This window comes from Mangifera indica, chromosome 6 (genome assembly GCF_011075055.1).
Source record: "Mangifera indica cultivar Alphonso chromosome 6, CATAS_Mindica_2.1, whole genome shotgun sequence".
In the NCBI taxonomy this organism is placed as follows: Eukaryota; Viridiplantae; Streptophyta; class Magnoliopsida; order Sapindales; family Anacardiaceae; genus Mangifera; species Mangifera indica.
Window position 1 is genome coordinate 154,869 of NC_058142.1, and position 24,880 is coordinate 179,748.

General features: G+C 32.7%; 1 protein-coding gene across 3 annotated transcripts; it reads right to left on the reverse strand.

The window, feature by feature from the left end:
* Window positions 1-1,878: 1,878 nt before the first annotated feature.
* LOC123219765 (sodium/hydrogen exchanger 6-like) lies at window positions 1,879-7,046 on the reverse strand. Of its 3 annotated transcripts, none has more exons than XM_044641746.1 (22): window positions 6,531-7,042; window positions 6,394-6,445; window positions 6,259-6,318; window positions 6,073-6,097; window positions 5,875-5,960; window positions 5,669-5,780; window positions 5,303-5,365; window positions 5,168-5,187; window positions 4,988-5,085; window positions 4,413-4,441; window positions 4,286-4,317; window positions 4,136-4,183; window positions 3,977-4,037; window positions 3,792-3,889; window positions 3,609-3,684; window positions 3,495-3,514; window positions 3,297-3,394; window positions 3,056-3,165; window positions 2,824-2,907; window positions 2,544-2,653; window positions 2,375-2,459; window positions 1,879-2,250 (listed from the first exon to the last, which is right to left on the reverse strand). In XM_044641746.1, the coding sequence occupies exons 1-22, from the start codon at window positions 6,736-6,738 to the stop codon at window positions 2,206-2,208; spliced, it is 1,620 nt and encodes a 539-aa protein (XP_044497681.1). In that variant the 5' UTR covers window positions 6,739-7,042; the 3' UTR covers window positions 1,879-2,205. The 3 variants fall into 3 exon arrangements, 2 of the variants coding, with proteins under 2 accessions (XP_044497681.1, XP_044497680.1); XM_044641745.1 differs by having other exon boundaries at window positions 1,879-2,249; window positions 2,368-2,459; window positions 6,531-7,041; XR_006502905.1 differs by lacking the exons at window positions 1,879-2,250; window positions 2,375-2,459 and having other exon boundaries at window positions 2,597-2,653; window positions 2,991-3,165; window positions 6,531-7,046.
* Window positions 7,047-24,880: the final 17,834 nt, after the last annotated feature.

Sequence of the window (24,880 nt, forward strand, 5' to 3'; positions counted from 1 at the left end):
TAAACTTGTCGTGGGCTAAGGACTTTCCCCGACACCCCAATATTTTAAAAAAGCTATTTTACCCCCCTAACCCACGGTCAATGTCTACTGAACATGGGAGAAATCGTTTGACCGTGGGAAACACTGTTCCCACGGTCGGAGTGCCGATCCTTTGACAGTCATTTTCAGCCAAAATTTAGTTGTTTCGGCCTCCGATTTTCACATAAATCAAATCTACACATTGTATAACACAAAACCCCTCAATCAATTCAACGAAAACAACCAAGAATCAAAACATTTTAAGCATTGTTCAAATCGAAACCCTAAAATTTTAAAACTCAAAATCTCAATCAAATCTCAATAATATGAGCAATAACTTGAATCAAACAAGATTACGGGAGATATACTAACCTTTTTTGCCATTTGCCGTTGTCGGAAAGCAAAAAAATCGGCGAAAATTTGGTCGACCGTGGGATGACCGTGGGAAAGTGGGAAATTTTGAATTTTCTTTGAATTTGCACAGTAAAATGGTCGTGGGAAGTAAGGAAATTTGTTGTGTTTATATATGGGGGCAGTTTCGTCATTTCACAAAACCTGGGCATTTTTGCTTAAACCTGAATATTTTGGGCAATTTTGCTTAGACCCCCTAAATTTTGGCTATTTTTTATAATTTCCCAAAAAAAAAAAACACATTGTCTTACCCAAAGTTTGACTTGAAAATTTTTTAATCCGTTGATAGCATAAATGACGTTTTTTCACCCAAAATCAAACACACACAAAATTATTATTTTGTCTCTATTATTTTATTTTTCAAAATTAAAATTTAAACTCATATTAACAAAAATTTTAAAAAAAAAATTATATATCAAAATTGTATCAAAACTCTCTTGTTTTTATTTCCTTTCACTTCCATCTTTATCTTCCTTTGTTCTCAATCAACCCTCATCACCTCTCTTTCTACAAAAACCCTTACCATACTACGAACCTCTCAATCCACCTTCTCTCATGTACCTGTACTTTTCCCCTCTTATTTTGCACAAGTTGTTGGCCCTAACCACCCTCTATTTGTTGCGATATCATGTTGTCGTTGATGACTTTTCATTTGATTGAATTATTAATGACAAATCATATTGTAACGAAAGAGACGGTGGTGGAGGCTAAAGCTTGTGACAATAGTGAAATTGATAGTGGCTAAAGATTTTGATGATGGTTAAAGTTTTTAAAGAATTACAAGAATTTATTCATAAGTTTTCAAACATTTTTAAAGATCGAATTAGTATATTTAAAATGTTTGAATTTAATAATAATATGAAACTACTATTTTTCCCTTACCCCATTAGTTTTTTTTTTTTTTTTTAAATATAGTTTGATAGTTTTTCTTTTAAATAGAGTTTGATTCTAATTGAAAAAATGTTATTTATGATATTTAGGAGTGAAAAGCATTTTCGGGAGTCAGAACAAACCTAATGTGAGAAACTTTTAGTTTTATTTATTTAATGGTAGGCCTAAGGAGGACAATAAAGCAAGGGCAAATACACTATGTTCATCTGTTTCTATGAAAAAGATCTCTCAATTCTCATACTAACATGATGAAAAATTTTTATTCCCTATCCATAGAGAAAAACAATGAAATCTGAATTACGTTAATTATAATTAAGTTTATATAATTAATACATATTCATAATAATTTGAATTTTTTAAAAAAGAATGTAATATTTAAGGATTTAAAAGGGTACATAGAGAAAACAGATCAAAGGATACGGTCCTCTCCCCGTCCGTAACTGTAGAAAATTTAGAAGTCCTCATCCTCTTCAAAATCGAGAAACCACCGAATCACACCCTCAATTCATAACTAAAAGATCATTCAAACAGTCTTATTCATAAGAACTTAGAGCCAAATGCAAACACGATGGAACCTCTTATATTATACATGTTAGATCACGCAAGTTAAAAGAATAATATGTTTTGTATATACTAGATCTTGTACAATAATCTCAGTGTGGTGGTAGTTGTATAACTCAGTAACAGTAGCAGAGCATGGTATCGGCCTCCACATAATTAATATGTGCACAGCTCTAATTCACGCTTTTTATCTACTTTTTTTGGCAATTAGCAAGTAGCATTGGATAGGACTGCAATCATCTTCTAACTTCTATGTTATCCACACACTTATACTATATTGATTTTTTCCTAATGGTCTATAATTCTTCTTCTTCAACTTATCTATCAGCCCTTGAAGCCGCTGCTTCTGGAACTGGGCACCAACTCATCTGCAATCCATCCAAAAATTCCACTCATTTCAACCAAATCTAACAGAAAAAATAAAAAACTAAAGGCTTCTCACAATAAACCCTATCTTATTTATAGGATGTGAACTGCCTTTCTTACCATCTTCATCTTCATCTTCATCTTCATCTCCATTGTGACTTGTAAAGAAGGGGGTCAGATAATTCCTATCTAATGCTTTGAATGATGCCGTGCTGCAGGATAAAAAGTGCATAACAATTTTAATATAAATTACAAAAGAAAACCTAATGTTCCAATGATATATATTTAGATGCTACCTCTTGAATTCCTTAAGTTTCATCTTGAACCGGTTCCCTGATGATGATTCCTCATTATAAGAATCATCATTATAACTGGGAGCTACATAACAGATATTACCCTCATAGTTCTGAAAACAAGTAATAGATTAGTATATCACAAAATTTAGCAGATTTACTAATCACCAAAATACAAGCAGCAGTATCCTACTTTAGATATTTGTTCCTGTTAAACTCAGCAGTTCATGGAAATTCTGATATACATTAAACAAGGTATTAAATCAATCTTGGCAGTACTTACTTCGCCCATAGAGAGATCATGGCCATCACCTACAACTTGTAAAGCTTCCAGCATAGTACCAGTTGAACCTCCAATTAGTAACACCTGAAGAATTTAATGGAAGTTTAGGCGTACTTCAAAAGAATAAGTGTAATATGTGAACTTGCAACACATCCAAAAATAATTACTTTGTTAATAGAGATGAAGCATCAATAATCTATGTAGTAATAAAGCTCAGGGGCACTCTACATACTGTCAAAACAACTATGGCAGTGGTTGCCGTGAATATAGTCTGGCCATGTCCTTCTGGGAGATCATGAAGTGACTGCAAAGCAAGAGCAAAAGCCATAGCACCACGAAGTCCTACAACCCATAATTTATTAGGATTTGGCAACACAAAAGATGAACACAACTCAAGACACCTCAATCTGAAATTAATTGAGGACAGAAACACATTAAGTGAATCCCAACTTTCAGATTTCTGCTCTTCTTACCACTGTACCAAAGAGCTTTTTGATGTTTCACAGGAATTTTTCTATGTGCAGGTCGAACCAAATTAACCAAATATGCACAAGAAAAGACATTTGCTGCCCTGCACAAAATGATTCCTTAATATAAAATTGTAAAGAACAATAGTAAACATTAAACTGTGTAGCAAACTGTTCAAAATATTAACAATGCAGCTTTTGTACCTTGCAACTATAATGAATAACTGAGATCAACATAGAGCAGTTAAGGAATACTAACAAAATCTTCAACAAAAATAAAAATTAAACAGAAACTTTCTGATGCAAGACCAAGGATACAATTGAGAAAAAGATGAATCCAAGATGAGACCAACTATGCTGCTCCATGGCAATATCAAAGCCCATGTAAATAAATCTGAAATTGAACAGGGAAAAATCAAGAAAGATGAATTTCTTGAGAAGAAAAAGAAACTTTTCAATTCCTTGATAGGCCAAAAAAAAAAACCAATAAAGTGCACTCACACAAATGTCTCAGCTAGCGATGATATCAAGTGAAAAAATGCTGATACAAATCGCTGAGAATTTTCTGACAAATTTGAGTATGTATAATGCTTCATGACCTAAAACACAACAAAATCTCTGTTACACCACTTCAACATGTAATAGGTCATCATCAATTAACATGAAAATCATACACGTCAACTTACAATTCCAGTGAACAATATTGATACAATACCAGAAAGCCCAAGGCCTTCTGCAAGCATGTACCTAAAAAAGAGAGTTTTATATTATATTTGCAACTTTATACCATAAAGAACCAAAGACATTTCAGAACATTAGCATGAATGGCTCAGGAGACTGCTTACGAGAAATAGGGAAAAAGAACAAAGAGACAGCACTCCAAGTTCTGAAGGCTGAATGGAGAACAGCAACAACAATGTTTTAGTCAGGAATCTACAAATAATATATTATATATCCAAAGAAGTTTGATGAGATAATATATATGTTTTACTCACTTGTCAATGTCCAGTCTAGCATACTTGAAGAGGTTCAAAGAATTAAGGTTTCAACAATAAATTCTAAAGGCCAAAAGTTCATGTGGTAAAAGATTAGCTAAAAATAGGACCTCATTGAAAAGGATATCAAAGCAGAAGTAAATCCAACTCCAACACCTGCAGAGCAACATGTAAAACACTCTCAACAAACTCAGGAAAGAAAAGCATAAAAAATTCGCTAAAATATCAGCATAACGGCTCTTAGATAGGTATGAATTCTTGATCTCCTTCAAAAAACCTTTCTAAGTGTAAAAATAAATTCCAGAATCATATTTGGTTATCTAGTCTAATTTCTGTAAAGCTGCTATTCAGACATTAACCGTTGCCGTTTCATTCTTCAACAAACTTAAACTCTAATCTCATCTTGCAACTAACTCAAGCAGATAAAAAAGACATGACGTTGTATTTCAAATTATCCTGCTTTGGTCTAACTGAAAGCATCTATAACGAAACACACTTATGAAACTCCAATGAATCAGCCATAATTTGTTACAGCAATAGACATAAGAAGCATGAGATTCTCACAGTAACAAAAATTGTTCCCAATAAAATCAACAGAAACATCAATATCATCTTCAAACTTTCAAAACTATAGATGTCAACCATAAATAAAGATGACTTTAATAGCTTTCAGTGAGACAGCAGAACTGACTGAAAAACTACCTGCAGACATTGAGCCAACAAAGGTCTCAAGAAACCTGACAATCACCATAAAGAAGTCTTCCCCAGATGAAGCATGACTTCTCACTAGAGACATTGTCCTGTATACAAAGTACTGGTGATTTAACACTGAACCTTAAACATGTTCCAACAGTTTATATTCAATGCAAATACTTTACAAACCTGTACAAGGATATTGCCATCTACCATCGGTTGCAACATGCAAACAAACAACTCACAGAGTAAATAATCTTGAGGATTAGGCAATATATTTACTTAAAGAAAAAAAGGACTTGACAGCATACAGCAGAAACTTACCGCATCATTTAAAACAGATTCTCCAAAAACCAAGGCATAGAGGTTTGTATCTGTGCCAAGTTCCTGAACAAAGACCATCACAGGTAAACATTACCTAAATGAATAAATTAAGATGATTTAAAATAAATGTTAAAGTACTTAGATGATAGGCCTAATTCTTCACAATAGCTAACACCTGACTAGGTAGTTTAGGCAAAATTTTGGATTTATGTCCAATAAAAGAGGAAAAAAAAACATACATCACATAAGATAAAGCATTAGTATAATATCATCCTATAGTAAACTCTAAAAATTGAAATTTCACCTATTGGAAGCTTTCTAGCATATAAATTTAAGTACTAAATGAAAACTAACAAAGCATAGAACCTGAAAAATAGACAAAACAGTAACAGGATCTGTTGCTGATATGAGAGCACCAAACATAAGACATTCAACAAGTGGAAGCCTGAAAATGAGGTACATTACACCGCCAAGGTAACTGTAACAGAAAGCAAGAAAAAAAAAAAAGATAATGAGTTAACTACTCACACACAATGAAAAATATAGCAGTCTCTAAATAGCGAAACACTTACACCAGGATACCCGTAACCATTGAAGCTATAAAAGTTCCCACAATAGCAAATGTTACAATGGCTCCAAAGTTAGAAAAGAATGGTTTCTGCCAAAAAAAAATTAATAATATAAACAATGAGGCAATCAATTCAATGCAAAAAAGTAATGCACCCATGTAACTCATAGAGTATATTGGGAAAAAAATGGCAAATACTTACAGGTGCCAAGCTGAAGCCTGACTGAGTATACAAAAAGGGTCAAGAAAAACAAATTTTGAAGAGCCAATTCTGTATATAATTAGTCTGCAATGAATATAAACATAATGAAAGATCCATATGCAATTATTAAATGAAACAGCAAACGTCAAGAAAAGAGTCACAAAAATGAAAATTTAGTTAGGATATAATATGATGGGAGGCAACAAAAACAGGAAGAAAAATTCCTCGTGGAAATTGAACCATGCCCTGCAAAAGTCAAGCAAGATATGAAAAAAGCACCTAGTCTTTCAGAATCAAATCACAAATAAAAACAAAAATTACCTAATATTAGTTTCGGTATCAGAAATGTTAGCAAGCGCACCAACGAGTAAACCTGCGAAAAGTCGAACAAAATTTAACCTAATTAAGTGAAGTTTAAAATATAATTAAATTCAACAAAATTAAAATGAATGAAAAACCTATAAGAAGAGAAGCGCTGGCTTCAGGGAGATAATAGAAGCGATGACGACGAAGGACGTGGCCGAGGACGAAAGAGAGAACAAGCATCATGATCTGAAGGAGTATCCCGACTCCGGCTGCTTGCTGCTCTTTACCTGGACTTCCTCTCGGACCACCGGACGGAGACATATTCAACGCCTTATCTATGCTCGTCGAATGAAACGCCATTACCTCCTTGACCTAATCGACGACGATTAATTTGTTAACTTCGAAACTGCTCTTTTTTCTTTGTTTCGTTTTCAGTTGTCAAATTCTTCTTCTTCTCCGGATCGTTCTGAATTCTTTCAGTTTGCTTCCGCCACTTGTAAATTACAGTTATCTCCGATGCGTCCCTCAGCTGTTTCATTTCTTTCAAACTCTATGATAGTTTTTCAAAATTACAACATTCTCCTCTTCGGTTTCTAAAATCTAGCCAAGTGAGATAACGAGCTGAGCTAGGTCGAGCATGTCCACCAACTTGGTTCGAGTAAATCCAAAACGATCTCAGTTTAGGTGAGGTCGAATAAAACTGAAAATATTGAATACACTGGAAAATTATATCATGTATCAAAGGGAGAAGAACTATTTCCCACCTAGCTTTTGATGCGTTGTCAAAATGTCACTCACGACAGATGAAAATTCACTTTTCTCACCCATGAGCCGTTAATATGGATGATATCTGTTTGCATAAAGGTAAAATGATATTTTACCCTTGTTAGATGAAATGACAAAAATACCTCTCAATTTAGTCTGTAAAATTCATCTCAAAATTGATGTGAGGGTTTTACCATTCACCCCCTTTAGGTTTTAGAAACTAACATTTCACCTTACCTAAAGTTTTAAACTTTGAAAACTAACATTTTCACCCCCAAACCTAGGGTTTCCATATTTTTCAAAATACAGCCGCCCCCCATAACTTTCAAAACTAGCAATTTCACCATCATTCTTCAACTTCATCTCTCGACATCGTCTCTGGCATCGTCACCGGCCTTTTCCTTCTCCTGGTGCGACGGCAGTGGTGCGAGGAAGAGATCTTCATCTCCTCGTCATCCTTCGTCACTCGTCGCGTCGTCCAGATGCTACGACGAAGCGTCGTCCTTTGTCTATTCTTCCAGATCTGGACGATGCTTTGTCATCCAGATCTGGGCCACGAAGGGTCGTCCTTCGTCGTCCTTTATAGTCAGACATGGGAGATCGATTGATTGCGTCGGTCGTCGATGGTGGCCGGAGAAGGAAGCAAACCCTAGGGGTGAAATTAAACTTTTCAAACTTTAAGGATGGGTTAGTTATTAGTTTTTAAGACCTGGAGGGGGGAACTGAGAAAATTTTAAAGTTTTAAGGTTTTAAATAGTAAATGATGATTTTGCCCCTGTCTCTAATTGAAAAATTAGACGACAGTTTGGTCATAGGTGGGAAAAGTAAATTTTCATCTATCGTGGGTGGTATTTTGAAAATGTATCAAAAGTTACGTGGGACATAGTCCTTCTCCCTGTATCGAATTCAAACCTTAAAATAAAGCAACAAACATTGAGCGCACAACGTAACTTGTAACATAATCAAGACCAAAGTGATTAAAACTTACTTAGGAGCGTGATCATCCCTTATTCATAGTTTATTAATTAATTAGTAATTCAAAAACATAAAGACAAAGGAGTTATAAAAATAATTAGATTTGAAAAGAGATTAGTTTAAGTATAAAAAAATTTATTCAAAATTGATAAATTAAGATTAGAACTTGACTTAACAACAATTTTATTTTAAATTCAATAAAAAACTCAAACTCAAATATTTGAATGGGAAATTAAATTAATTATCCATCTTATCTCTTATTAAGTAAAAATATTCACTTTTCTTATTCCTAAGCAAAAATACCTATTTTCCTATTCTTAAACAAAAATGTCTTACATATTTTTTAAAATACCAAAATTAACCTTCACTACATCTATATAAACTCTCTCACTCTCACTCTTATTCTCTTTATATACACTTTTTATATCACTTAAATACTCAATTTCACTCTCATTTTTACTCAATATCAATTACTACGGATTCATTCATAAGCACGAAGTTCGTATTTCTAAATTCGAATTGAAAAAAGTTAATTTGTGAAAAAAATATATTTATACGAATCTTAACTCAAAACTTAATTTTATTTGTTAAATCTAGTTCGTATGTCATGTAAATGGGTTATTTAGATATTTGATAATAATTTAGGAGGTAAAAAAATATTAGAAAAATATGGAGGGTAATTTGATATTACACAATGTATGAAGGATTTAAATAAAATGTTAGGAATAGATAAATGTATTTTAATACAAGACCATATATGAGGATGTTAAACAAAATGTTAGATAATTATAGGGGAAAATGAAATGTTAGAAAAATATGGGGATATTTTGATATTAAACATTGTAAGAAGGTTTTAAATGAAATGTTAGAAATAGATAGATGTATTTTGATACAAGACAGTATATAAGGGTGTTAAATAAAATATTAGATATTTATAGGGTTTAAATGAAATATTAAAAAAATATAGAGGTATTTTGATATTAAACTTTGTAAAACAATTTCAAATAATATGTTAAGAGTAGATAGATGTATTTCCATACAAAACAACATGTAAGGGTGTTAAATGAAATGTTAGATATTTATGCAGGTTAAATAAAATATTAGAAAAATATAGGGGTATCTTGATATTAAATATTGTAAAACGGTTTGAAATGACATGTTAGGAAAAGAGAAATACATTTTTATACAAAACAACATGTGAAAGTGTTAAATAAAATGTTAGATATTTATAGGGGGTTAAAAAAATATTACAAAAATATTGGGGTATTTTAACATTAAACATTGGAAGCTGATTTTAAAAATATGTTAAGAGTAGATAAATGTATTTTCATATTAGACAACATGTGGAGGTGTTAAATAAAATATCAGATAATTATAGGGGTTAAATGAAATATTAAAAAAATATGAGGGTATTTTAATATTAAACATTATAAGCCGGTTTTAAATGATATGTTAAGAGTAGATAGATACATTTTTATATAAGACAACATGTGAGAGTGTTAAATGAAATGTTAGATAATTATAAGGGTTAAATGAAATGTTAGAAAAATATGAAGGGTATTTTGACATTAAAAATTGTAAAACGGTTTTAAATGATATGTTACGAGTAGATAGATGTATTTTCATACAAGACAACATGTAAAGGTGTTAAATGAAATGTTAGATAGTTATGCGGGTTAAATGTTATGTTGAAAAAATATGAGGGGCATTTTGATATTAAACTTTCTTAGACAGTTTTAAATGACATATTAAAAATAGGTAGAGATATTTTGGAAAATTAGAGGTGGCATATATATTAATAAATGGTTATTGTAGATTTTTTTTTTATAAATGTTTAATTTTTTCCCAAAAATTTGTCATTGCAAGATTGATAATTAAAATAGTTAGTTTTATGTCTATTCGTTTCCAAGGAGAATGGATTCAACGCGATAACAACACAAGGAAGTATGTTGGAGGATGTAAATAAATGATTAAAATATTTTTCAAAACAATATTTGAGAGATTTATTCAACTTTTGAGTGAGCATTACGGTATCGATCTAATCAGAAACCACCTTTAAGTATCTATAAAACCAAGAAAAATTAAGCTCGATTGCTCGGTACAGATCCAAAATGATGAAGATGTCTAAGGTCTTATTGACATGTCTCAATACTTCAAGGAATGTATTCCTGTTTTTATTATATATACCCCGATCGAAGGACAGGAAGAAGAAAAAAAAAAAAGTGAAAAAAAAATTATTTGGAAGACTTGATTGATTTTAGTAACAATGCATTGTATATTGCAAATAAATGGGCTCGTGAAGAGAAAGATAGGGTTTTCGATTGGGGTGACTTTAAAGGGAACGAGATGACTGATATTCCTCTTGATGAGGCGGAGTCTGATGGTATGTCATTTGTTACTAAGGGTATAAATAGTTTGCAGGTTGAAGATCCTATTATGGGTGGCAAAAATTATTTAGGGTCATTTTTTGATAATATCCCCACTGATCCGTTTAGGTGACTTCCCTATTTTTCTCCATAGCCATCAACATCGTCAAGTGGTACAAGATCAATTTGAGAGGGGAATGTTGTAAAGCTTGGTGATATTTTTCATAACAAACAACACTTGAAAGATGTTGTAGATCAATTTGCCCTAGAGAAAGAATTTTAATACAAAGTACAGAAGTTTGACATAGAGCGATAAAAGATTAGGTGTTATGACGAAAAATGCCACTATTATCTATCGGCCACCAAAGTCAAATCTAGTGAAGTCTTCCAAATCAGTAAAGTGAATCCAACTCACACTGGTTCAGTTGATCAAATAATATCACATTACTAACAAGCTGAGGTTCGAGCTTTAGGTCTATTAATGAGGTTAAAGTTTGTGTTGATTGATTGAATTTATCAACCTAAAGAGATAACTGTCGACATCACCAACCGGTGCAAAATTGACATTTCATAGTCACAGGCTTGGTAACAAGAAATTGAGTTTTAAATTCACTAAGAGGCTCACAAGAAGAATTATTTATGCTCTTATGAGATTATTGTTATAATTTAAAGTGTGCTAATCTGAGAATCATGACCGCTATTGAAACAGACGTTGAACATTGATTTAAGTATTTTTTTATGGCATTGAGATGTTCCATTTGTGTATTTAGACAATATCTTCGATATGTTATTTGCATTAACGTTGTTTTTCTCAAAGGTCGATATCTCGATCATTTATTCCTTACAGTGGGTCTTGATGTTAATAACCAGATTATTTTCGGTGTCAGCAAAAAAAAAAATTACAACACGTGCTGTTGGTTTCTCAGGAAGGTTAAAGAATGCATCCATGAAATCCCTAAGTTAGAGATAATCTTGGATCGACATCATATTATATACTCTGCAATGGCTAAAGTCTTTTCAGATATCCACCATAGGTGTTGTTGTCATTACCTTCTATGTAATATGCCATCAAAGTACAAACGTGACTCAAAGGTAAAATTTTTATTTCATTTAAGATTTTATAAATTTTGATAATGAAGTTTTTATATTATTGATAACCTTGTAGGTTGTGTGTTCATATTGGAAAGCTGTAAAATTATATATAGAAACAGATTTTAAGGTTATGATGAGATCTTTTAATGCGATGAATTCTCAAGTTGGGACTTACCTATGTGAGTTGGGATTCCAACGATGGAGTAGAGCATATTTTTTAGGGCATCGATATAACATAATGACAACTAATATTACGAAGTCATTTAACACTTTTGTTAGACATGCATGAGGTCTTTCTATCACAATGCTTGTCGAGTTCATTAAGGGCACATTACAACGATGGTTTTACGAAATGAGAAACCATGCAAGTATGTGCCTAATTATTAATAATAATCTACTTGAGCATGTCTTTCTTCTATTATGCTTGTTATTAATAGATATGTTCTTGTTTTTTCCAACTTACAGATGAATGTCCTAGCTATGTTACCCCATGACAGAGGAGAAGCTCAATCATCATGTGTTGAAGTCTACACACTTGGAAGTTCGACCAATTACAACTCTTTGATTTCGGGTGGTTAATTTTGGTGGATACATGGGTATTGTGGACTTCAATGAAATATCTTGTATATGCAAAAAGTTTCAGCTTTCATGCATTTCATGCAAGCATATCGTTGTTGTTACAAGATACATGAGACTTATAAATGTCAATGCATGGGTTCATCTATTCTTCACCACCGAGTTCTACCATGTAATATATGTGGAACTTGTCAACGCACTCGGAACCAATCAAAATGGTTGCATGCCCCAGAAGTAAGAGTTATCCTGCCCTATGTTCTCGATCTTCATCGATCGGATTGCTCTTTCAAAAGAAATCAATGTCCTTCATAGGGGGAGATTGTTACACCCAAGATATTTAGTCATTGTAAACAACCAGGGTATGTCTGAACCGAATGTAAAAGTCTAGTACTGGTTCTAAGCTTCGTCCCACAAGGTTCATCTGGAAAAGGTAAAGGATCAAGATATTGACAATCTTCGGTTTAGATTTATTAATTATATGATTTATGTCTTTGTTCAAATTATATGTAATCGATGTATTTTAATTAAATAATTTGAATCGAATCTAATCCTAATTATAAATAAAAAAATTAGGAAGAACTCTCATTTTGGGTATAATTTACACTTTTTTCTTCAAATGTACAATGCCTTGGAAATTGAATCCATCATACATGCACGTACAAGCTTGTTTACCAAGCTTAATAAACTACCACTTATTATAATTAGAAGTAGGGACTTGATTTATAGACAGACTAATAATCAAAAAATGGGAAAAATGCTTTACTTTGAAGCATATTTTGTCTAGCAAATGGAGACCATCATCTTGCCCATGCAACACAATTTTAATAGGCATGCATGTCTATTGATTTTGTATAACTATGCACAATTTTGGCCTAGAAATTTTAGTTTGTAAAGATGTTAAGATACTGTTCGCTTGGACACATGTTTTTGCTTTTAAAGTTTAAAGCCCAAAACATCATTGACTATTAAACTCATATTTTTTTTTCAATTTCAAGTAATGTGAGATATTTTCATCATTTATTTTATGTTTGTTTATATGAGATTTGTTTATAATCTTATATTCAACCCCTAGGCTTGTCAATTGGTTGGACAAACCCACGACCTAATTTCCGACTAAAAAAATTAGTTTTAGATTGAACAAAATTTAGGTCTTAGATATGCCTATACAAAAAAGTTTATTAAGTTATCAAGCCTGAGTTTGAATAGAGATTGTTTAAACCAAAAGTATGATATGCCCTAAAAATTCATTATGAGGAGGGGTGTATTTGTGAGCTTTCAAACATATAAAAAAAATTATGGGATATTAATTAAAATAAGCAAAAAAAATTCGATTTAACATTTTTAGGCAAATATTTGAGACACCTACATTTATAAGTAAAATATATGTGAATTACTCATTCTATCCTTTTATCCAAAATCTAACAAAACTAAAACATTTCCCTTTCTAAACAATAGCTCAGTCTTGCACTTGTAATGCATAACAAAGTAACGGCAACTCCATTTCCTGCATTTCAAACGTTGGCAAACATAATAGTATTCGATAATATTGTTTTAGGTAAGTCTGATTCCTTGGCTTGTTAAGTTTTAAATGGTTTTTTTTTTGCCTTAATTTAGGGTTACAATTTTAGTGTTGTGTTTAGTTTAAGGTTTGTAGGTTGTGATGATTTATTTTGCAAATAGTCGTATGTATATTTTGGTTGGATTTTTTATTGTGTTGTTGTTGACGGAGAAGAAAGAAATATTCTAGTCGCACTCGCACTCGCATTTGTCAAGTTTGAAATGAGTTTTTTTGACTCGGTTTAGGGCTTCAATTTTATTGTTGCATTTAGTTTAGGGTTTGTAGGTTGTGATGATTTATTTTACAAATAGTCGTATGTATATTTGGGCCAAATTTTTTATTGCATTGTAGCTAACAGAGAAGAAAGCTGGATTCTAGCTGCACTCACACACACACTTGTTATGTTTGAAATGAGTTTTTTTGCCTCGGTTTAAGGTTTTGATTTCAGTGTTGCATTTGGTTTAGGGTTTGTAGGTTGTGATGAATTATTTTACAAATAGTCATATGTATATTTTAACCAAATTTTTTATTGTGTTGTCATTGACAGAGAAGAAAGTTTGATTTTGACTACACTCGCACTTGTTAAGTTTGAAATGGATTTTTTTGCCTCGGTTTAAGGTTTCGATTTTAATGTTACGTTTTGGTTGAGAGTTTGTAGGTTGTGATGATTTATTTTGTAAATAGTCGTATTTATATTTTAGTCGAATTTTTGATTGTGTTGTTGTTGATAGAGAAGAAAGCCAAATTCTAATCACACCTACACTCGTACTATTCACAGAATGGTTTTTTTTTAATTTGTTTAAATGGATATTACAAATGTTTGTTTTTTTTTAGAGAATTTCAGTTAATCATCAACGTATATAGTGATTCTCATATCTTCATGAAGTTTGAAGTCATGTAAAAACGGTCAAGCATATAAGGAGTAATCTTAATCTTTGCTGAAAAGAAATGTTCAGGGAAAGTTATTTTGGACAATTTTTGGATCTTGAAATTCATAAATATAACTCGACTTTGATACATTGTGTACTCTTTCAACAAGTTAATAAGAGAGTGTTAGGAGAGGTATTTTGGTTTACACTAGATAGGATAAACTATTGATTTAGCCCTGTTGAGTTTGGTATGATAATGAGGTTGAAATTTAGTAATGAGATGGATACGAGTGATTATGTTACGTCGGGGGTAACAAAATTAGGAGAAAGGTACTTACCAAATGCCAAACATTTGTCGTACAGTGATATACACAAAGCTTTTAAAGAGAAGACATGACGAAATAATGATGAAGATACAGTGAAAATAAATGTCCTAGATTTTCTCCATTATAGACTGATGAGATCAGATAATAAGAAAGTCATATCGAAAAGCATCTTCGGTCTGGTTGATGATTGAGATACGTTTAATAGATATTCATAAGGGATAATCGTTTGAACGATAATGACAAAGTGTATGAATCGAGGGATAGAAAAGAAGTATGATGAAGTTTCAAAACCATATCCACTATATAAAGAAGATATCCTAATGTTATCTTATGGGATGATGAGATATGCAATGACATTTCAAGTAACTTAAGTATTAAGATGATGGTTATTTTGTTCTTACATTTTATGACTGATTATGTAAAACTAATAACGTATTTTCAATATTGCAGTTGTGGATATATGAAACTCTAAGCAATCTGGGGGTTTTGTGGTTTGCAAGTCCAAAGACTGTGTCCCCCGAATGTTGAAATGAAAGAGTTTGGAAAGCCCAAGGTAGAAGGATGTTGATTACATCTTTAAGGCTTTTCAAGTACGTTATTATGATTTATAATATTATACGTGAAAACAACTCTTATTTTTTTTAGCTTAAAATTTGTCACATTTGACAAGATGTCATGACTTCTATTTTGATTCCATCTATGGTAAAAAAAGAATCATCATGGTACAGAGATGTCATGAATTACGTTAGTGACAAAGAAGAACCTTATAATGATCTTACACCCGTAAGACTTCCTATAGAAATCCAATCTCCTCATTCATAATACCAAAGTACACCCTACACAAGCATCGGAAGAGTGCACCTATACACAGTTTTGCCATGTCATCTCCTCAACCAAACAAAGAAACACCCTTTATGTAGCTCCCATCACATCTATATTGATAGTTGAAGACAAAGTTGATTGACTTTAGGAGCTTCTCCAAGGGTTTATGGACAAAGTTGACAAGCAACTTAGAAAACTTGGACTAGCATTAAACATCGCTCGAAGCAAAATTGGTAAAGCTTTAGCATATGTACTATGCAACCCCAGTAGAAGAGGTAAGTTTTTTCGAGTGATTATTTATTATTTACAATTTGTAAAATTAACTGATTATATTTTTTTCCTATAAATGGTAATATTTTTCCCTATAATATAGGACGAGTCAACCGAGGTCATAATTAAGTTCTCCTGCTATGTGGATGCAAGTCCTAGGAGCCTACTGTCCCTATAATGGAAACTCTGATACATCATCGATTTGATACATGTAGGACACTACAGGGAAGAATTGTAATGAAAGGGCGTTCATTTTGGAGCCCATATATTGACCCATTGAGACAATGATGCACATGATAAGTTTTTTTACCATCATATTTGGATAGGAAAAACGATAATATGATAGAATTTTTATAGTGGTACGGGAACACAAATGCAAACATCACAACAACCGTTTTTTTTAATGGACCACAAAAAAAAAAAGAATATTAGAACACACTATGTGAAGACAACTAATGGCTAATTGATGAAGTATGTAATTTTGAACCCACACAAGGGATTGTCTTCATCATATTATTATTATATTATTAATTACTATATTTATAATATTGTTGTTTTAACATATTAATAACTATTTATTTGTGTTACAATATGTGTTCCCATTAGCTAAATGGACTTTTGATGAGACATCTTTTGATGGGTGGTTACCCACAAAATAAAGAATTGGGAAGAGGCTAAACTTGATAATTATCAATAGTCTCGATTGCGATTAAACCCGATCAAATGAAGAAATGATCCAGCTTGAGATCGAGGCTATATCTCATAGGCTCATATGGATAGGGTTTGACACATGTTAAATGATATTAATTTTTAATTTTATTAACCTTACACATATTAGTCGCTCTAATTACGAAATGATTATTATTGTCATAGGTATATATTTCAATCAATTATGATTGCATGTGATGAGCTGAACCTAAATGTATGAGCTTTAATTGTCTTCGACTCATCAACGAATTTCCTTAAGTCTATAAAGAGATTCTCATAGGCAATAGCATTATATTGTCACATTTCATCCATTATCAGTGCAACTAGTTACTGAGAGGTTAAGGTTGTGGAGCTAAGGATATAACCATTGATGATCAGATGATGTACCGAAGTACCCCAACAGGGCATAACATCTAACGATTGTGGGATATTCATAGTTTATATTTTAGAGTATCTTGTCATAGGACACGAATTTGATTTTTTATCTAGAAACGCCGCCTCAATGTATTATATTATAGCATCGAAGATCTAGAAGCATGGTGGCAACTCACACTTTAGATGATTGTTTTTTATATTATATAGATTGATATTATATTGTTATTTATTTATAGGCCAAAGGACTTATTCCCACCCAAAATATGTTGTTTTCTCAAGTTTCTCCCCGTTAATTTTGAAAATCTTATTTACCCAACCATGAACATATAAATCTGTTAGTTTTAAGGGCAAAATCGTTATTTTATATTTAATATTAAAAATAAACTTAAATTTGATTTCATTTTTCCTCCTTAAACCCTAAAAACTAATAATCTCCTATAAACCCAAGTTTTCAAAAATTACATTTTTTCCCTAGCATTTTCAAACTTTCAAATCCAGTTTTTTGGGTGACGATCGATGATCTTCAGACACCGTCTCTTCCTCTCTAATGCGTCTTTCTTCTGACCATGCTCCTTCCAATATTGTGAGACGTCGTTGTCAACAAAGACGAAGTCTTTGTTGATAACAAAAACTCTTTGTCAATGAAAAGTCTTTGTCATCGATGAAGATCTTGTCTTCATCTCTGGATAAAGACAATTCATCTTTATCAGAGATGAAGATGACACCTTATGACATCAGAAGAAGAACATGTCAGAGAGAAAGAGACAGTGTTTGGAGATTATCGGTCATCATCAAAAAAATTAGATCTGAAAGTTTGAAAACCATAGGAGAAAAATATAATTTTTGAAAACTTGGGTTAGGAAAAATTGTTAGTTTTTAGGGTATGGAGAGAAAAATGATATAACTAACGAATTCAGTTAATTTTAACCACCCATGAGTGGATAAATGAGAGTTTCAAAGTTAACAAGGGGAAACTTGGAAAATCAACATACTTTGAGGGGGAATAAGTCTTTTGGCCTTATTTATATTATGGTACTTATGTTAGTTTTTCTTTCTTCATGGCTTCATGCATGGTAACTGCTTTCTTCATGGCTTCATGCATGGTAACTGCAGCAGTTACTTCTTCATGGGATAATGGTAACTGTTTCATGCAGTTACTTCTTCATGGTGTAATGGTCTGTAACTCCCATGTCATAACTCCACAATTTCCGTAGCATTCTTGATGGTAGAATGCTTCTTCAGGCTATAAATAGGGTCCTTGGATGAGCTTTTTCTACACAGAAAACATACACCATTCTATGAGAAAAAGAGATCACCTGGAAGACGAAAGTTCAGAACAATTTCCAGAGGATTATTCTGCATCAAATCGTCAAGCAATGGCTGGAGGTTAGTGTTTAATATTCCGCAATTTAGTTTTGGTTTCTATCTTGCATATTCAGTATATATATGCTTAGATAGAGACCATATACATGATTCTAACATTTGGTATTAGAGCTTTTTTATGCCTCTGCCTTGCTTTGACGTGTTAAACATGCATAATTTTATGAAATCCCGAATTTCTTTAGAGAGAGAAAGTTGGCTGTTGGCATTTTTTGAATAAAATTTTTATTTAGATGAATTCTACATCAAAAACTGAGAATTTTGATATATGAAACGTCAAAATCAGAGTTTTATAGGCTGATTTAGAGTGCAAAATGTATACGGGTCTGAAACCGGGTCTGTCGACCCGAATCTTGACCCGGCTAGAGGTCAGGGACGATCTTCAGATGACATGTCGTTTGCTTTTGGTTTCTATAGACGACATGTCATACGCATCACTTCTGTCTCTTTTGTTATGCACTGCCAGCCGACATGTCATTTGCATTCATCTCCAGTGGATGACATGTCGTTCATCTACTTTATTAAAATGTTAAAATTTTCTTCAGTTTCGTGTCTTGAACCGAGGCCACAAGGCACAAGGTTCTGAATGAGACACTTGCCGCTCAGCCAATTTCATTTTCGTTGAAAATTTCGGACATCATACATTGTTATATGCTTTAGGTTTAGTTTTCATGAATTTAGGATTCAATTTGAATATATTTTTGGCCTTAATAAAATATATTTTATAATATGTGATTGCCAAAATTATTATTATTAATTTTAATTGGATAATTTAAGTTTCATTTATCCAATTTTTAGTGTTTATTAAATAATTTAATATTATTTATATGATTAATTTTATGCATAATTTTAGTTTAATTGAAATTATATTTTAAATAATTTCTTAAGGATTATATGCATAAAATTAGATGTCATGTGATTAGTATAATATTTGATTGATCATAGAGTAGCCACAGCATCTTTGATTACATCAAAATTATACATTAAGTATCTTGAGATCACATTTAGCTATATGACATCAATTGTAATTAATTATATAAGTATGATAAATCTTATCTCACTGGAATTTTTATTATATTTATGTGATTAATTAGGATGAAATAACAAATTATTTTTCTTAATCTACCCACAAGAATTAAGAAAAGGAATATAATTTGGTAGTTTTATCATACGGTTTATATATTTGTAGATAAACCTATTTAAATTAAAAACTTAGCCCACAGGCAGTTTTTATGTTATATGGTTTATATATTTAAAGAATGTTTATACATTGGTAGAACATGATATTAATTTTGATAGCTTCAAATTTAGTGACTTAAGCGTGTATGTTAATATTTATTTGCAGTTATTCAACCTGTGAATTTCTCTGATAATGTATGTGATGTTCCTATTTTGAGTAATGACAATTATACAATTTGGAAGGAGAATTCTTCTCCAATTAGGGTGTATGGACATTGATTATGCTATTAGAAAGGATGAACCACCTACAGCTACAGAAACTAGCACTCAGAATGAAATTACCCTGTATGAACGTTGGGAGCGATCTAATCGCTTGAGTATGATGTTCATCAGGACACGCATATCTGCTAGTATTCGTGGTTCAATCCCTGAGTGTAATAATGTCAGGCAATTACTGAAGGCTATTGATGAACAGTTTGAGTCTTCAGATAAAGCACTTGTCAGCACTCTAATAACAAAGTTTACATCAATGAAGCTCACTAGTGTTAAAGGTATGCGTGTGCACATCATGCAAATGAGGGATCTTGCGGCTCAACTTAAGGCTCTTGAGATTGAGATGGCTGAATCTTTCCTGGTGCATTTCATTCTAAATTCTCTTCCACAACAATACGGACCTTTCAAAATCTCTTATAACACACATAAGGAAAAATGGTCAATCAATAAACTTCTGACCATGTGTGTTCAAGAGGAACGAAGGTTGTTGATTGAAAGGAATGAAAGTGCACATATGGTTACACAAGGGAAGAAGACGAAAAACTAAGCTAAGTATAAGGGAAAGGATAAAATATTCAATCAGCCCGAATTTAAGAAGGAATCCAAATGTTTTTTCTGTAAAAAAAAAAGGACATGTAAAAAAGGATTGCATTAAGTTTAAAACTTGGCTTGAAAAGAAAGGTAATCCAATCTCACTTGTATGTTATGAATCTAATATGGTTGATGTTTGTTATAACACTTGGTGGATTGATTCTGGTTCTACAATCCATGTTTCAAATACCTTGCAGGGCTTTCTAAACCAAAGGAAGTCGATGGCCAGTGAACAAAGCATCTATTCAGGAAATAAGATGCGTTCACATGTGGAAGCGGTCGGAACGTGCAGATTAGTTTTAGATTCTGGTTTTGTTTTGGATTTAGAACGAACCTTTTATATTCCAAGTTTCTCTAGAAACTTGATTTTTGTTTCAAGACTTGTACCCTTTAGATTTTCCTTTACATTTAATGAAACTGCATTTAGTTTGATTTATAAATCTGCAGTTGTGGGAAATGGTACATTGTTTGATGGTTTGTTCAAAATTCATTTACAAAATAATGTTTCATTTAATTTGATGCATGTTCAAGATAATGTTGGTATTAAAAGAAGTGTTATGAATGAAAATTCCTCTATATTGTGGTATCGGAGATTGGGACATATCTCCATAGAAAGAATTAAAAGGTTAGTGAATGATGGAGTACTAGATACTCTAGATTTTACTGACTTTGATACTTGTGTGGATTATATAAAGGGAAAACAAACCAACAAGTCAAAGAAAGGTGCCAAGAGGAGTTCAGACATATTAGAAATCATACATACAGATATTTGTTGTCCTGATATGGACGCTTATGGTCAAAAATACTTCATCTCATTTATTGATGATTATTCACGATACATGTATCTCTACATGCTCCATAACAAGAATGAAGCATTAGATGTCTTTAAGGTTTTCAAGGCAGAAGTAGAGAAACAATCTGGAAAACAAATTAAAATCGTGAGATCAGATAGAGGTGGAGAATATTATGGTAAATACACTCATGATGGACAAGCACCTGGTCCATTTGTAAGGTTTCTTGAAGAAAATGGGATTATTGCCCAATACACTATGCCTGGTTCTCCGGACCAAAATGGTATAGCAGAAAGAAGAAACCGAACTCTATTGGACATGGTGCGAAGTATGCTTAGTAGCTCCAATCTTCCTAAATCACTGTGGGTAGAAGCTCTTAAAACGGCAGTGTATATATTGAACCGAGTTCCAACCAAGGCTGTTTCTAAAACACCATTTGAGTTATTTAAAGGTTGGAAACCGAGTTTGCGACATATACGCGTTTGGGGATGCCCGTCTAAAGTAAGAGTTTATAATCCACATGAAAAGAAATTAGACCTAAGGACTATAAGTGGTTATTTCATTGGATATACCGAAAAGTCTAAGTGTTATAGATTTTATTGTCCATCACATAGCACTAGAATAGTGGAATCTCGAAATGCAAAATTTATTGAAAATGACTTAATCAGTGGGAGCGATCAATCTCAGGATTTAATTTTTGAGAAAGATCATTCAGGTACTCAACCACCCATTTCGAGTAATAGATTGGTTGTTATTTACAACACCCCTCAAGTTCAAATGGATGTTGAACAACCAATCAATGAAGTTCCACAAGTTGTTGATAATACTCTAGTAGATCAAACTATTCAACAACCTTCAGATATTGTTGAACCACCAGTTGTACACTCTACTCCACAAGAAGATAGTGTTACAACATTAAGAAGATCAACTGGAATGAAGAAATCAGCTATTTCTAGTGATTATATAGTGTATTTACAAGAAATTGACTATAATTTAGGAGCCGAAGATGATCCTGTTACGTTTTCACAAGCAATGGATTGCAGTAAATCTATTTTGTGGTATAATACTATGAAAGATAAGATGGAATCTATGAAGAGCAATGGAGTCTGGGATCTTGTCAAGTTACCTAATGGGGCAAAGGCCATTGGGTGTTCAGAATTCATTTACAAAATAATGTTTCATTTAATTTGATGCATGTTCAAGATAATGTTGGTATTAAAAGAAGTGTTATGAATGAAAATTCCTCTATATTGTGGCATCGGAGATTGGGACATATCTCCATAGAAAGAATTAAAAGGTTAGTGAATGATGGAGTACTAGATACTCTAGATTTTACTGACTTTGATACTTGTGTGGATTATATAAAGGGAAAACAAACCAACAAGTCAAAGAAAGGTGCCAAGAGGAGTTCAGACATATTAGAAATCATACATACAGATATTTGTTGTCCTGATATGGACGCTTATGGTCAAAAATACTTCATCTCATTTATTGATGATTATTCACGATACATGTATCTCTACATGCTCTATAACAAGAATGAAGCATTAGATGTCTTTAAGGTTTTCAAGGCAGAAGTAGAGAAACAATCTGGAAAACAAATTAAAATCGTGAGATCAGATAGAGGTGGAGAATATTATGGTAAATACACTCATGATGGACAAGCACCTGGTTCATTTGCAAGGTTTCTTGAAGAAAATGGGATTATTGCCCAATACACTATGCCTGATTCTCCGGACCAAAATGGTATAGCAGAAAGAAGAAACCGAACTCTATTGGACATGGTGCGAAGTATGCTTAGTAGCTCCAATCTTCCTAAATCACTGTGGGTAGAAGCTCTTAAAACGGCAGTGTATATATTGAACCGAGTTCCAACCAAGGCTGTTTCTAAAACACCATTTGAGTTATTTAAAGGTTGGAAACCGAGTTTGCGACATATACGCATTTGGGGATACCCGTCTGAAGTAAGAGTTTATAATCTACATGAAAAGAAATTAGACCTAAGGACTATAAGTGGTTATTTCATTGGATATACCGAAAAGTCTAAGGGTTATAGATTTTATTGTCCATCACATAGCACTAGAATAGTGGAATCTCGAAATGCAAAATTTATTGAAAATGACTTAATCAGTGGGAGCGATCAATCTCAGGATTTAATTTTTGAGAAAGATCATTCAGGTACTCAACCACCCATTTCGAGTAATAGATTGGTTGTTATTTACAACACCCCTCAAGTTCAAATGGATGTTGAACAACCAATCAATGAAGTTCCACAAGTTGCTGATAATACTCTAGTAGATCAAACTGTTCAACAACCTTCAGATATTGTTGAACCACCAGTTGTACACTCTACACCACAAGAGGATAGTGTTACAACATTAAGAAGATCAACTGGAATGAAGAAATCAGTTATTTCTAGTGATTATATAGTGTATTTACAAGAAATTGACTATAATTTAGGAGTCGAAGATGATCCTGTTACATTTTCACAAGCAATGAATTGCAGTAAATCTATTTTGTGGTATAATACTATGAAAGATAAGATGGAATCTATGAAGAGCAATGGAGTCTGGGATCTTGTCAAGTTACCTAATGGGGCAAAGGCCATTGGGTGTAAATGGGTTATAAAACAAAGAAAGATTCATTAGGTAACATTAAGAGATATAAAGCAAGACTCGTTGCTAAGGGTTTCACTCAAAAGGAGGGAATCGATTATACGGAGACTTTTTCTCCTGTATCTAAAAAAGATTCTTTCCGTATTATAATGGCATTAGTAGCCCATTTTGACTTGGAACTCCATCAAATGGATGTGAAAACGGCATTCCTCAATGGAGATTTAGAGGAAGAGGTATATATGAAACAACTTGAAGGATTCTCCTCTAGTGATGGTAAGCAAATGGTGTGCAAGCTTAGAAAGTCCATATATGGATTGAAACAAGCATCCCATCAATGGTATTTGAAATTTCATAAGGTTATCTCTTTATTCGGTTTTGAAGAGAATATCATGGATCAATGTATATACCAAAAGGTCAGTGGGAGTAAAATTTGTTTCCTTGTTCTATATGTGGATGATATATTACTTGCAACCAATGATAAAGGATTGCTTTATGAGGTGAAACAATTTCTCTCTAAAAACTTTGATATGAAAGATATGGGTGAGGCATCTTATGTCATTGGCATTAAGATTCATAGGAACATACCTCAAGGCATACTAGGTCTATCTCAAGAAACCTATATCAACAAAGTTTTAGAAAGATTTCGGATGAAAGATTGTTCGCCGAGTATAGCACCAATTGTGAAGGGTGATAAGTTCAATTTGAACCAATGCCCTAAAAATGAACTTGAAAAGGAACAAATGCAAAACATTCCCTATGTTTCAGCTATTTGAAGCCTTATATATGCTCAGGTTTGCACAAGACCTGACATTGCATTTGCTATTGGGATGTTAGGAAGATATCAGAGTAACCCAGGTATAGACCACTAGAGAGCTGCAAAGAAAGTGATGCGGTACCTTCAAGGGACCAAAGAATACATGCTTATATATAAACGGACTGATAATTTAGAGGTAGTTGGTTACTCCGATTCG

Bases quoted from the DNA above. Each gene is read 5' to 3' on its own strand.
- LOC123219765 (XM_044641745.1), bottom strand. From the start codon at position 6,738: ATGGCGTTTCATTCGACGAGCATAGATAAGGCGTTGAATATGTCTCCG. The intron at 6,446-6,530 runs GTTTTTCATTCA...GACTTTTCGCAG, and splicing joins CAGCGCTTCTCTTCTTATAG to GTTTACTCGTTGGTGCGCTT. The intron at 5,086-5,167 runs GTTTGTAAAGTA...CTTTGTATACAG, and splicing joins ATGGCAATATCCTTGTACAG to GACAATGTCTCTAGTGAGAA.